The sequence below is a fragment of the Phaseolus vulgaris genome, chromosome 6 (assembly GCF_000499845.2).
Source record: "Phaseolus vulgaris cultivar G19833 chromosome 6, P. vulgaris v2.0, whole genome shotgun sequence".
NCBI lineage: Eukaryota > Viridiplantae > Streptophyta > Magnoliopsida > Fabales > Fabaceae > Phaseolus > Phaseolus vulgaris.
In genome coordinates this window covers 13,838,092-13,850,249 of record NC_023754.2, presented here as the reverse complement: position 1 = coordinate 13,850,249, position 12,158 = coordinate 13,838,092, and the positions used below count along the sequence as shown (strand labels likewise).

Genomic DNA, 12,158 nt, shown 5'->3' with positions numbered 1-12,158 from the left:
TACTCAGAAACGTTTCAAATTCTCTGTTCTCAGTTCTCACACTCTTTCTTGCTGAGAAAATTTGGGTTCAAAGAATTCTACTCAAACAAAGTGAAGGTTGTGTTGTTTTTGAGCCACGAAACCATATTCAAATATCAATAAGCTTACCTCTGATCAAGTTCAAGCCAAGTTCCAAAGAAGAAGCAAAAAATTGTTCAAAGGTCATTTCCAATAAGGTTGATTGTTATCCATTTGTAGATTGATGTAACTCTTCCTTCTGCATTTTCAGGTACTTGCTGTTATCTATAGTATGGAGCCATCACAGGACACTATTATCGAAGCAAAAGAAGAACTCATGGTTTCACCATTATCTGGTGAAAACCCAATTCGGAGAACTGCTTATTTTATCAAACCCTGCATGGAAGACTCAACAAATCCTACTCATTACATCTCTTCTGGAGGAACAGCCACTGTCACTTCCAACCATGTAAAGCTGCCACTAGAAGTGATATACAGTGGATGGTATTATCCACATCGAGAATGGAAGACATGGGTTCAACAGATGCAGCACAAGTATGAATATATGTGGATAAAGGCTGGGATAGACCAAGCTATCAAAGCTTCTACTTTTCTTATTCGTAGAAATGATGAGTTGATTCAAGAGCTTGCACAAAGGTGGCGTTCAAAGACTAACACGTTTGTGTTTCCATGGGGAGAAGCAACTATAACGCTGGAGGACGTGAAGGTTTGTTGGGGTTACTCTGTCATGGGAGTGCCTTTCTCTAGCCCTCTTGTGAGTGATGATGAAAAGGAAGTAGAACAAGAGTTGATTACTATCTTTAGGATGTTTTTCAAATCGAAGGCCAAAAGGGCAGATCATAGTCCATGGATGAAGTATTTTATGACTAATAATGAGAGCCAAGTGGTGCATGAGGCATTCTTGTCTTTGTGGTTGTCGAGGTTTGTTTTCCCTGGTAGATCAAATCAATCCATTTTGAAAAGTGTTTTTCCTATTGCCATACATTTAGCAAGAGGGACTAAACTAGCTCTTGCACCTGCTGTATTAGCCAACATCTACAGGGATTTGAGTTTGCTGAATAACAAAATCAGAATTGTCACTGTAGTGATGTTAGAAGTTATATTGTGGGCTCCTTTTCAGTTGGTCCAAGTTTGGGCATTGGAGAGATTTCCAGCATTGCAGCCGTGTCCTCATGTAGTTGAGCAAGGCCAACTCTTGATGGCTAAATGGCACACAGTGAATGTGGTTAAACATTACAACTTGAAATTGATTTTGGACTCTTCAAATGGCTTTATTTGGTGTCCATTTGTGAATTCTCCTCCTCTTCAGCTTCACAATAAAAATGACAAGTGGGTATGCAAAAATCCCAATTTTGATGATGAATTAGAATCCTTTGCTCGCTGCATGAGAGTCTCAGAGTTGGTGGGTACGAAGTGTATAGAACAGTACTGGCCAAATCGTGTTTCTATGCAGTTTGGGATGGATCAAGACATTCCTGGTATGCTAGTACCTTACAACGAGAATCCTTGGATAAGTTATAGTGAGCCAATACTGGATACAAATTTGTACATTGCATTATCTGCCCGCCATCAGCCAAATGTTACTTCTAGGTACTATCACTGGTGGAAGCAATCAAAACCAAGTAAGGGAGGAAACAAGCATGATGATTGTGTTGTAAGTAGCTCAAAACGTGTGATACCATTATCTCTGAAGAAAGAGAGCTGCCGATCCTTTGGCCCACCACCTGGTTTTACTTGCAAGCAGATTAAGAGAGAACATGAACATGAACATGATTTTGATGAAATGGGAAAGTGTTCAATCATTGAGTTGTCCAGTTCTTCAAGTGAAGGTACATGTTTTGGTGATGAAGAAGTTGAAAATGACCAGGCTGTGTCTAGTCCTCTATCATTAAGTGTTGAAGAAGCAAGAAGTGTCAAATACGACAGGAATGGAGTCAAAATCAAGAATTCATTTTGTGATAGAGATGGTATCGATGACATGGAAAGGGAATATGCAAGCCCTTGTATAGAAGAAATAGCTTCTAATCTTGAAAGCCGGATTAGGAAGCTTGAAAGAGTGGTCGCAAGCTTAAAGCAGCAAAATTAGATCATAAAGTTCAGAATATTGGAGTCAAAAAAGCTGAACCATAGTGTCCTTTTTTGCCATTATAGAACATAGTTCCTAAATCTAACTGGTAGAACAAAATATGCAGATTGCTAATTGGTATTGCGGCTTATTTTATGTGATGGTCCCTTTTTTGGTACAACCTGTGGTAGTTGCCTTTACTTGTTTTTTAGCAATGGTTATATGAACTGAGATATTTGAATTTATTTCAATTCATTGATATTTCTCTTTACCGAAGTAACGAGTACTCTTTGAAACTTGCATTTCATCGTGTTATTCAGAAGTAAATTCAAATTATTTGCAGACTTGTATGGTACTGGTTTCAAAAATAGCTAAGAAAATTACCAAGTGTGTGTTTGGTTCTGCTTTTATACTACACATTCATTGTTAAATTCAAATCCATTTCTATTTGAAGTTGTTTTAAATTTCTAAGCCTCATGGCCAACAAGGATTAACTATGTTAGAACTTGTACTAAATTTAAATAGGAAATTATTCATTTCATATACTTCTAAACTCTATATTTAAAAAGAATAAAATAATTTTAAATGTGCTAATTCTGTTCGCGCCTACTTTTAAATGTGCTAATTTAGCCTTGAGGACAAGGCTAATTTTATTGAGAGTGACATTAATGGGAACCATGCCTCAAAATGGGATAAGCCATTTCAGACTTACCAAAGAAAGTCCAAACCCAAATCTAATAATAATGTGTTTTTCTTTTGTGAAAGGTAGAAGGGTAGAAAGGGGAATTTTGACTGCATGGAGTGTGATTATGCACAAATCTGTTATAAGGAATGATGTACGGATGAAGAGGTATGTTTTTGGAGGATAGAGTTTCTCTTGAGGGAGCCTTGACTCATCCACTCTCATCCTTTGTTTTCTGCCGTTTGTCATTTTTTTGGAGCTACCTCTGATACATCAGAAGTTCATTTAATTTTTTCATCCTCATTTTTCAATCCTAAAAGTTTGTCCAAACAGATTAAGTCACCATGAGTTTTACTTATGCATAAGATACTCTTAACATAAGTTTAGGTACTTAGCAAAACCATGAAGCTTTTCACTGAAATCAAAGATCTTTTGTCATTTGGAAATTTCAGTCTCACACAATCTACTTATTGCTTATTGCTTATTGTCACTAATTGTAAATATAGAAGTTTGAGAAACATGTATGCACACCGCAGTTAGCTACTAGTGGGAGTCTTTGTCTTGCTGGACTAAAAAATTGACAGACATACATCAACATCAATCTATCAATCTGTGAAATGGAGATGATTTTGGGGAAGAACTGGATACTGGTTCACAGATGACAAGCTCCTGTTGTTCATCATCTGTTCATCAGGTGACTGTAGGAATGATGATTTTGGCACCTCCTCATTGCTGACTTTGGCATTAACAAGTAATGTCTCATTCAAGTCTAGGACCAAAAGCTCATCTGTTAGAACAAAATGCCATGCACATAGCTTATGTTATGTGGCAGAAGATGAAAGAAACAGACCTTCAAGTTTGAGATTCTGAAGGCATTTAACAATATCTGAGTTAAGAATTGACTGTTCTGCTTTATGCTCTATTTGAGAAGGTGAAAAAACAGCATACATACTAAGTCCACCTGTGCATGGCATACATATTATTAAAACATAATTATACTAATGCAAATTTTGTTATATCATACATAACCTACAGACAAAGGAGGAAAATGTTTCCCTTATTTAATTATTTTCTCATCCTAAGCCACTCAAGAAGGATTCACATTGTTTTAACTAAACCAGCTTAGAATCACTTAGACATCATCATTTAGGTACACATTACTGGTAGTGAAAAGATTAGAAATAGTGAGTGGGAGAGTCTCCAAAAGATCATTTAATTGTAAAATTTATATTAGGACTTCACAAAATAGTATAAATGGTCTAGAACCATTATCCAACATTCGAGATGTCATGCTTTAAGTAGATGTCATGCTTTAGGTAGAAATCATGATTTAGGTTCAAGTCATTCAAAATACACAGAAATAGAGGTCAAATTTTTGGTGATATATCTCAATGTGGTTCTTATGCATGGAAGCAAAATTGGAGATGTGCAGATAAACAACTTACACTCTTTTAAGGCAATGTAAGCAATATTTGCAGCATCCTCTTCTGCCTCTTTCTTGGATCTACATCCCTTTCCATGAAATTCCACACCCTCTACTTCCAAGGTAGAGAAGAAAGTTGGCATATAGAGAGAACCAGCCTGCATAGTTTTATATGTTGGTTTGTGAAAGCCTTCTCTCTCAGTTAATTCCATTAGTGAAGTCTTGAATGAATCAGAGTCACCCTGAATGAGAGGATACAAATCCATATTCAATTGTAGCAATTTTTAATGAAGACAACACACAATTATACAGGTGAACACATGGAACAGATTTGACCTTTGAATGCAGTTGATCTACTATTGTTAATAATTCTCGCTATCATCTATTGCAAATCTAAATCTCTTCCATAGATAAACTGAATAATAAGTAAAATTCAACTATTATATATAATATAGAGATTGAACAACTATTCTTAAACTGATTCTTTTTATATAAAGACATTCCACAAAATATAAGAAAAAAGAAAACTTACTGATACATTTATATTTTTTTGTCCAGAAGAGCATGAGTCAACTAAGTATAAAACATATTCACTATTAATAAATTTTAACTGTAGCTCCACAAGAAATACTTGATAAAATAAAATTCTCTTTGGTAATTGAACTATATAGGTCCTCATAATATTTTTTTTCTCCAACCTTCTTTCCCAAACTAACAATTTGGTGATATTAAAGTATTGAGAAATGTTAATTAGTAACAATGTTAGAAAAGTATACTTGCCTTGTCAAATATGTCAGATGATAATGACATTAAATCAAAAGCCCCCTCTGTCTCTTTTATAGTGTTGGAAGATGAAGGGCATTCAATAGAACACCCATTAGCTAGCTCTGTGGCCTTAAAGTCATTGGCAGGAGGCAGCTCAAACACAGGTGGATCAAGATTGTTCATTGGAGCATTGTTCTGCAGCTGAATTTTGTGAACACAGTCCATATCTAGATAATTGAGTTGATTGATGTTGTTAGATGAGGAAATGAAAAGGAAAACGGTAACAATCATAGCATAACTATCACAGATATGAAAAATGTAGTGAATAAAATGAAAGGAAGTCAACAAACACAGGCAAAACAATCTAAGGAATAAAACAGACAACTCCCTTCACATAACAGGAATTCCCAACCTCAAGACCTTCATCCACATCAAGAAAAAACAGTAAAGAAACCAACTTTTCATGGAAACAAATAAAACCAAGAAAGAAAAAGAGGTGGGTACCAGAGGATAAGCCGAGGAAGGCAACCATGGCAGCTTGGTTTTTAGCTTCTTTAAGGGAAGTAGAGGCACTAGAAGAAGTGAAGATGACACCATTGACATAAACAGAAGCCTTAAACCTTGGTATATGGTTTGGACCATCTTTCATGGCAGAGTACCTAGGCAAACCCCATTTTCTCTTGTGGCACAGCTCTTGTAACTTTGTCTTGTACATTTTCAATTTTACACCGAACAAAAGAAAAAACTCACAGATGAGAGAAAGAACTAATGTTGATGATGTGATTAGTTTTAAGTAAAATCAATCTTAAACTATAAAACATGATTATATAATAGGATTTCTTCTTCTCATCTTAATATATTGTGTTTGATTAGATTCTCCAGGGAGAAATGTTTCCTGCATGAAGAAGAGTGGTTGTTGGTTGCTTCCACACTAAAGCTGCTTGCTTATTAAATCATGGAATGCATGGTCTCCTTATCACTTTACATTACAAGAAAATTTGAAATATGTATTTAAAAAGGGTTTGGTACGGATATTTATTGTTCAATTAAAACATAGGAAAATATTACTTTTACAGAAAAAAAAAAAATCACATCTACTTTACAATCTATTATAGTAATATAATAATATTTTAAATTAAAAAATTTATGGGGTTGTTATGGAAATATTTTTCACTATTTAAAATATGAATCTAAAACGTATAAAAAAACTATATTTAGAAATTTGGTCTTTTATATAATTTTGCCAAAAAGTTAGAAAGTTTATTTCACTTGTATATTTAAAGAGAAAGTTCCAATTAATTGCATATATTTGAAATAACTGTGAAATGTTATTCAATCCTTTGAAATAAAAACATGACATATTTAAACAATAAAATATATATAAAAAATATTTTGCTCTAATAATCAATTAAACAAACATTTAACCAACCAAATCCATTTTCAACATCAAATAATATATTCAAGACCAATAGGTAATAATCACCAAATTATTGACACGTAAGAGATTAAAAAACAAATTTCTTCCACAACTTTTTTACTAATAACTAAGGATTAATATTATTTTTAAAAAAAAGTTGAATAAGTGTTGTGTGACTTATTTGCATGCTTAACTTGTGTCTGACTATATATTTTACTTGTAGCATTAATGATGATTTGATTAATTTTATTTAGTTCATTACATGTTTTTCCATTTGCATGAATTATCAAACAAGAAGCAAGTTTCCTTGCAGACTCCATGTGCAAGTATTTGACTCTCATGTAATCAATATGCTTGAACGAGATAAAATTTATTATGGAAAGTAAATTTTTATTATTTAATGTAGAAGTTAATTATTAAATAAAAATTAATTATAAAGACAAAGAATAATTAGTTACTTTAAATATCATTATAGAAATTAAAAAAGAATGATTAGTATCTAAATTAGTTTTCTAAATTAATAAAATTAAATTTTTTTTTAAATTGGTATATAATTAGCTACCAAGATTTTAACTATTAATTATTTTATATTATAATAAAGTTGGTAGCTAAAACATTAATATCTATTTCAATACCAATTTAGAAACTAGTTTATAAATTTTATTAATTATAAAAATTACTTTAGATATTAATAATTTTTTTACTCTCTAAAATAATATTTAATTTTATTAAAATAGTTATTAATTATATTTTCTCTAAAATTGGTTTTCACTACAATAAAAAAATGTTTTAATGGAGGTTATTTAGCAAAGGTTAGTCTAACCTAGACAATTGATTTAATTAATAAAGGTTTTTTAACCTTCGTTAAGTTCCAAAGATTTATTCTAAAACTTCAGTAAAATAATTGGGTTTTTTTAACCTTTATTAACTTCCAAAAATTTATTTTAAAATCTCAGCAAAATAAGAAAAAAAAAATAACCTTCGTCAAGTTGCAAAAGTTTATTCTAAAATCTCAACAAAATAAATGAGTTTTTTTTATTTTATTTTTTAGGTAGTTTTTTTAATTAGCTCTTTATAATTAGAAGTTTCTGTTTTAGTTAGTAAGTTATAATTAGAAGTTTATGTTTTAGTAAGTTAGTTAGTTATAAGTTATAACTCCAAACTTATTTATCAACGAGTATGATACTCTTAGGTTTATTTTTTAGAGAGATTGATACAACTTTCTTATATATAATATTTAATCCGCATCTTCCAAAAATCAAAAGTTTACATCATCAAACTCAATTTTCACATCTTTTTTCTTTACAACCATTGCGTGCACTCAAATTTGGTTCCATCTAGATAATTTATAATAATAAAAAATAGAAACAACTTGACTCTAATATTAGTTGTTGAAAAATAACGCAAATTTTCATAATGAGATTTATGAAAAACAAAATAAATATGTAATAATCACACGTAAAAATTGATAATCCTCACACATTTGCTTTCCAATTTTCATGCCCTTTTTATTTATTATTTTTTGTATTTATCCTAAAAAAAGAAAACACTCTTTTGTGAAATTTTATTTATTTTTTATTTTATTTAGTTTTAGTATTTATTATTTTATTTAGTTTAATTTGTTTTAGTTTATTTATTTTATTTTATTTAGTTCCTTTTTTCTTTTTTCTTTTTATTTATTTTTATTTTTATTTTATTTTATTTAGTTTTAGTGTTTTTAGTTTATTCTTTTATTTTATTTAGTTTTTGTGTGTGTATTTATTTTATTTAGTTTTTATTTTTATTTTTACTTTTATTTTTATTTTGGTTTTATTTTATTTTAGTTTTTACTTTTAGTTTAGGTAGTGTTTTTTGGTTAGTTCTTTATAATTAGAAGATTCTGTTTTAGATAGTTAGTTATAATTATAAGTTTCTGTTTTGTTTTTGTTTTTGTTTTATTTTACTTTATTTTTGTTTTATTTTACTTTATTTTTATTTTGTTCTTAGTATTTTTTTATGTAAGTTTTATTTTTTATAATGTACCTTTTTTAGTTTTTTATTTTTTATTTTTCATAATTTTTAGTTTAATTAGTTTTTGGTTTCATTTTAATAGGTTTTTATATTTCTTATTTTCGTTTATTTTTCTGAATATTTTTCTTATTTTCTTTATTTTTCTTAATGAGTTTTTAGTGTTTTATTTTATTTTATTTTTCTTAGCGGCTTTTTAGTTTTATTTAGCGGCATTCTTACATATATTTTTGTAATCTTTCCACTTTTCAACACTCAATTAATTGTCATTGAGTTACGAAAAATAAGACATATTAATTGTGGTATTCTTTTTGAAAATATTGAATTCAATATTTATTCAATATTTAAGATAATGTCAATCCGATAAGTCCAAACTTATTTGTCAAGAAGAGTCTCAACTTTATCTTTCATGATCTTTAGTTTGTTTTTTAAGAGATTGATACAATTTTTTTTATACATATAATATTTAATCTGCATTTTCCAAAAGTCAAAAGTTCACATCATCAAATTCAATTTTCACATTTTCTTCCTACATAACCATTATTGTCACTCAAATTTGATTCCTTCTAGATAATTTATAATAATAAAAAATAGTAACAACTTGGCTATAATATTAGTTGTTGAAAAATAACTTAAATTTTCTATGAGATTTATGAGAAACAAAATAAATCTGTAATAATCACATGTAAAAATTGGTAATTCTCACACATTTGGTGTGTTTAATTTATTTATTTTATTTAATTTAGTTTTTTTACTGTATTTATTTTATTTTGTTTTTGTTTTATTTTATTTTAGTTTTTATTTTTAGTTTAGGTAATTTTTTTAGTTAGTTCTTTATAATTAGAAGTTTGTGTTTTAGTAAGTTATAATTATAAGTTTCTGTTTTATTTTTGTTTTAGTTTTATTTTATTAATATTTTATTCTTAGTATTTTTCTTAAGTAAGCTTTTGTTTTTACTTTTTTATAATGTATTTTTTTTTTAGTTTTTCATTTTTTATTTTCATAATTTTTAGTTTAATTAGTTTTTGGTTCCATTTTAATTACTTTTTTATACTCTTATTTTCTTTATTTTTCTGAATATTTTTGTTTTTTTTTCTTACGGCTTTTTAGTGTTTTGTTTTGTTTTATTTTATTTTATTTTCTTATCAGTTTTTTAGTTTTAATTTGCGGCATTCTTGCATTGGTTTTTGTAGTCTTTCCACATTTTCAACACATTTGTCATTGAGTTACGAAAAATAAGATGATTCTTGCATCTATATCTTCTTTTCTTGAATTTATCACGTCTAATTTCTCTGATTATAATTTAACCTTTAATTTGAGAAATTTGAATCTAATAATATATTTTGAAGTTATGAGATTAACGAAATCATTTAATCTCAAATTTGTGGTAGTTTTAGGAATTTAAAGAAAGATAGAGTAAAGGAATAGAGGTTGCTTTAGAGAGTATGAATTTTTTGTTTTTATTCATCGTTTGAATGAGATATCAGTTAACCCAAACCCAATTAGATTTTTATTAAAGGCATAAGGCAAAGAAAAAGGTGTGATGCAGAAGGGGAACCAAAGAAAGGAAACCCTAAATTTTTTTTTTATATTGATATTGTCATTTTGTGCTTAAAACTTGAATTTTTATTCATGAACTTGATTCTTGGATTTGTCTGGAAAATACTTACGATGATCTGACCTAAATAATCATGCTTGACATAGTTGAATGCTAAGAATAAATTTGAAATGTTAACTACTTTATAAAATCTCTTCTTAATTATAAAAATGTTTTATAAATATGTGAGAAATCAATATTTAGAAGACAATTTTAATAATTTTATATATGAAGAATCAATATAAATGACTTTACTATGTGCATCAATGACAATCATGTTGAAATATTGTGTGTTTTTATTCATCCAAAATACATACAAATGAGAAGGATTAACACCATTCTTAACTAACATCATTTATTTTGTTTTCATTTAATTTTTATGCAAACTTATGTCAATATCTCTTTTAAATCAAATTATTGTACATATTCTTATACTTAGTGAATGTTACAATTACAATTTTAAATAAATGTTACTTGTGGGTTCAACATCCGTCTCTTGAGACAAATTATTATATTCTTTATTTTCTGAATATTTTTCTTATTTTCTTTATTGTTATGAATATTTTTATTATTTTTAATTTTCTTAGCAACTTTTTAATGTTTTATTTTATTTTATTTTTCTTAGCGGCTTTTTAGTTTTAATTAGCGGCTTTCTTCATGTATTTTTGTAGTCTTTTCCCATTTTGAACACTCAATTGTGATTGAGTTATGAAAAAGAAGACATGTCATGCTATTTTTTTAGAAAATATTGAATACAATATTACAAGATAATGTGAATGGGATAACTCCAAACTCCTTTATCAAGGAGAACCTCATCTTCATCCTTCATGTCTTTTACTTTGTTTCTATCATATAGAGGTTCATGCAACTTCCTTATACATATAATATTTTATCTTTCAAAAGTTTACATCATCAAAATCAATTTTCTCATTTTCTTCCTTCACAACCATTGCTCGCAATCAAATTTAATTCCATCTAGATAGTTTTATAATAATAAAAAATAGTAACAACTTGACTCTAATATTAGTTGTTAAAAAATAACCCAAATTTTCTATAATAAGATTTATGAGAAAAAAATAAATGCATGTAAAAAATGATAATGAAATTTAACCAATTTTATTTAAGCATCCGGTTTGCTGTAGACCTTCCATTAAAAGAGAAAATTATAAAAATACGTGTTTATAAAACACTCAACTCACAATTTAAATTTAGGAAACATAAATAATGTTTTCCACAAAAATTATCTTTCACAGTATTTTCTACTTGAAAATGTCTTAAATATCTTTCACAGTTTGGATTTGGAGGTTGACAGAGATAAAGTGAAGGTAAACCTGTTATAGTACGTGGACGATACCTTGTTTTTATGTGAAGCTAACACCAAAAGCATTTTCAATATTAAGGCGATTTTGCAATGCTTTGAGCTTGCCTCGGGGCTTAGGGTTAATTTATTGAAAAGTAGAATTGGCAGAACAGGACTGGATCAACTTTCGCTATAGCGTTTTGCAGCTATCCTTAATTGCGACGTGATGGGTTCTCTTTTTGTTTACTTGGGTCTGTCTGTTGGGGGAATCACAAGTGCGATGACTTTTGGAATGGGGTGATAGAGAAAGTTCAGGCTAGACTAAGTAGGTGGAAAGGTAAGTGCTTGTCGTTGGCAGGGAGGATTTGTTTGATCAAGTTTGTTCTTTCTTCTATCCCGCTATTCTTTATGTCCTTATTCAAATTGTCTTCCGAGGTGGCAGATAAGTTGGTTAGGATCCAAAAGAATTTTCTTTGGGGGTGGGGTTCTGAAGGAAGAAATATCGTTGGGCTTCTTGGGAAAAGGTTTGTAAGCCTCGCAAAGTTGGGGGGCTTGGTATTATTGATTTAAAGTGTTTTAATCTGGCTTTGTTAGGTAAGTGGATATGGAGGTTGGGTTCGGATAAGGGTGGTCTTTGGAATGAGATTCTCGTTTCTAAATATGGTGGGTGGAGAAGTTTGAGAGAGGAAGGAAAAAGTCGTAGGAGTTCCCTTTGGTGGAAAGACTTGAAAGTGGTGTGGGCTTTGGAGGGTTGGGGTAGAAGTTTTGAAGATGAGTTCAAGTGGAAAGTTGGTGATGGAAATGATATTTCTTTATGGGAGGACAGTTGACTAGGTAGTGATGCGCTGAAGAGAGTCTTTTCGAGATTGTTTTCTCTTTGTTCG

General features: G+C 29.6%; 1 protein-coding gene and 1 pseudogene across 1 annotated transcript; one reads left to right on the top strand and one right to left on the bottom strand.

Moving 5' to 3' along the window:
- The first annotated feature begins 289 nt into the window (after window positions 1-289).
- Window positions 290-2,104, top strand: LOC137833420 (uncharacterized). Its single transcript, XM_068641772.1, has one exon. It carries the CDS (start codon window positions 290-292, stop codon window positions 2,102-2,104), a length of 1,815 nt encoding a protein of 604 aa, XP_068497873.1.
- A 1,070-nt stretch (window positions 2,105-3,174) lies between these two features.
- LOC137833050 (double-stranded RNA-binding protein 1-like) lies at window positions 3,175-5,922 on the bottom strand (annotated as a pseudogene).
- Window positions 5,923-12,158: the final 6,236 nt, after the last annotated feature.

Coding starts and splice junctions, on each gene's coding strand:
- LOC137833420 (XM_068641772.1), top strand. CDS start 290: ATGGAGCCATCACAGGACACTATTATCGAAGCAAAAGAAGAACTCATG.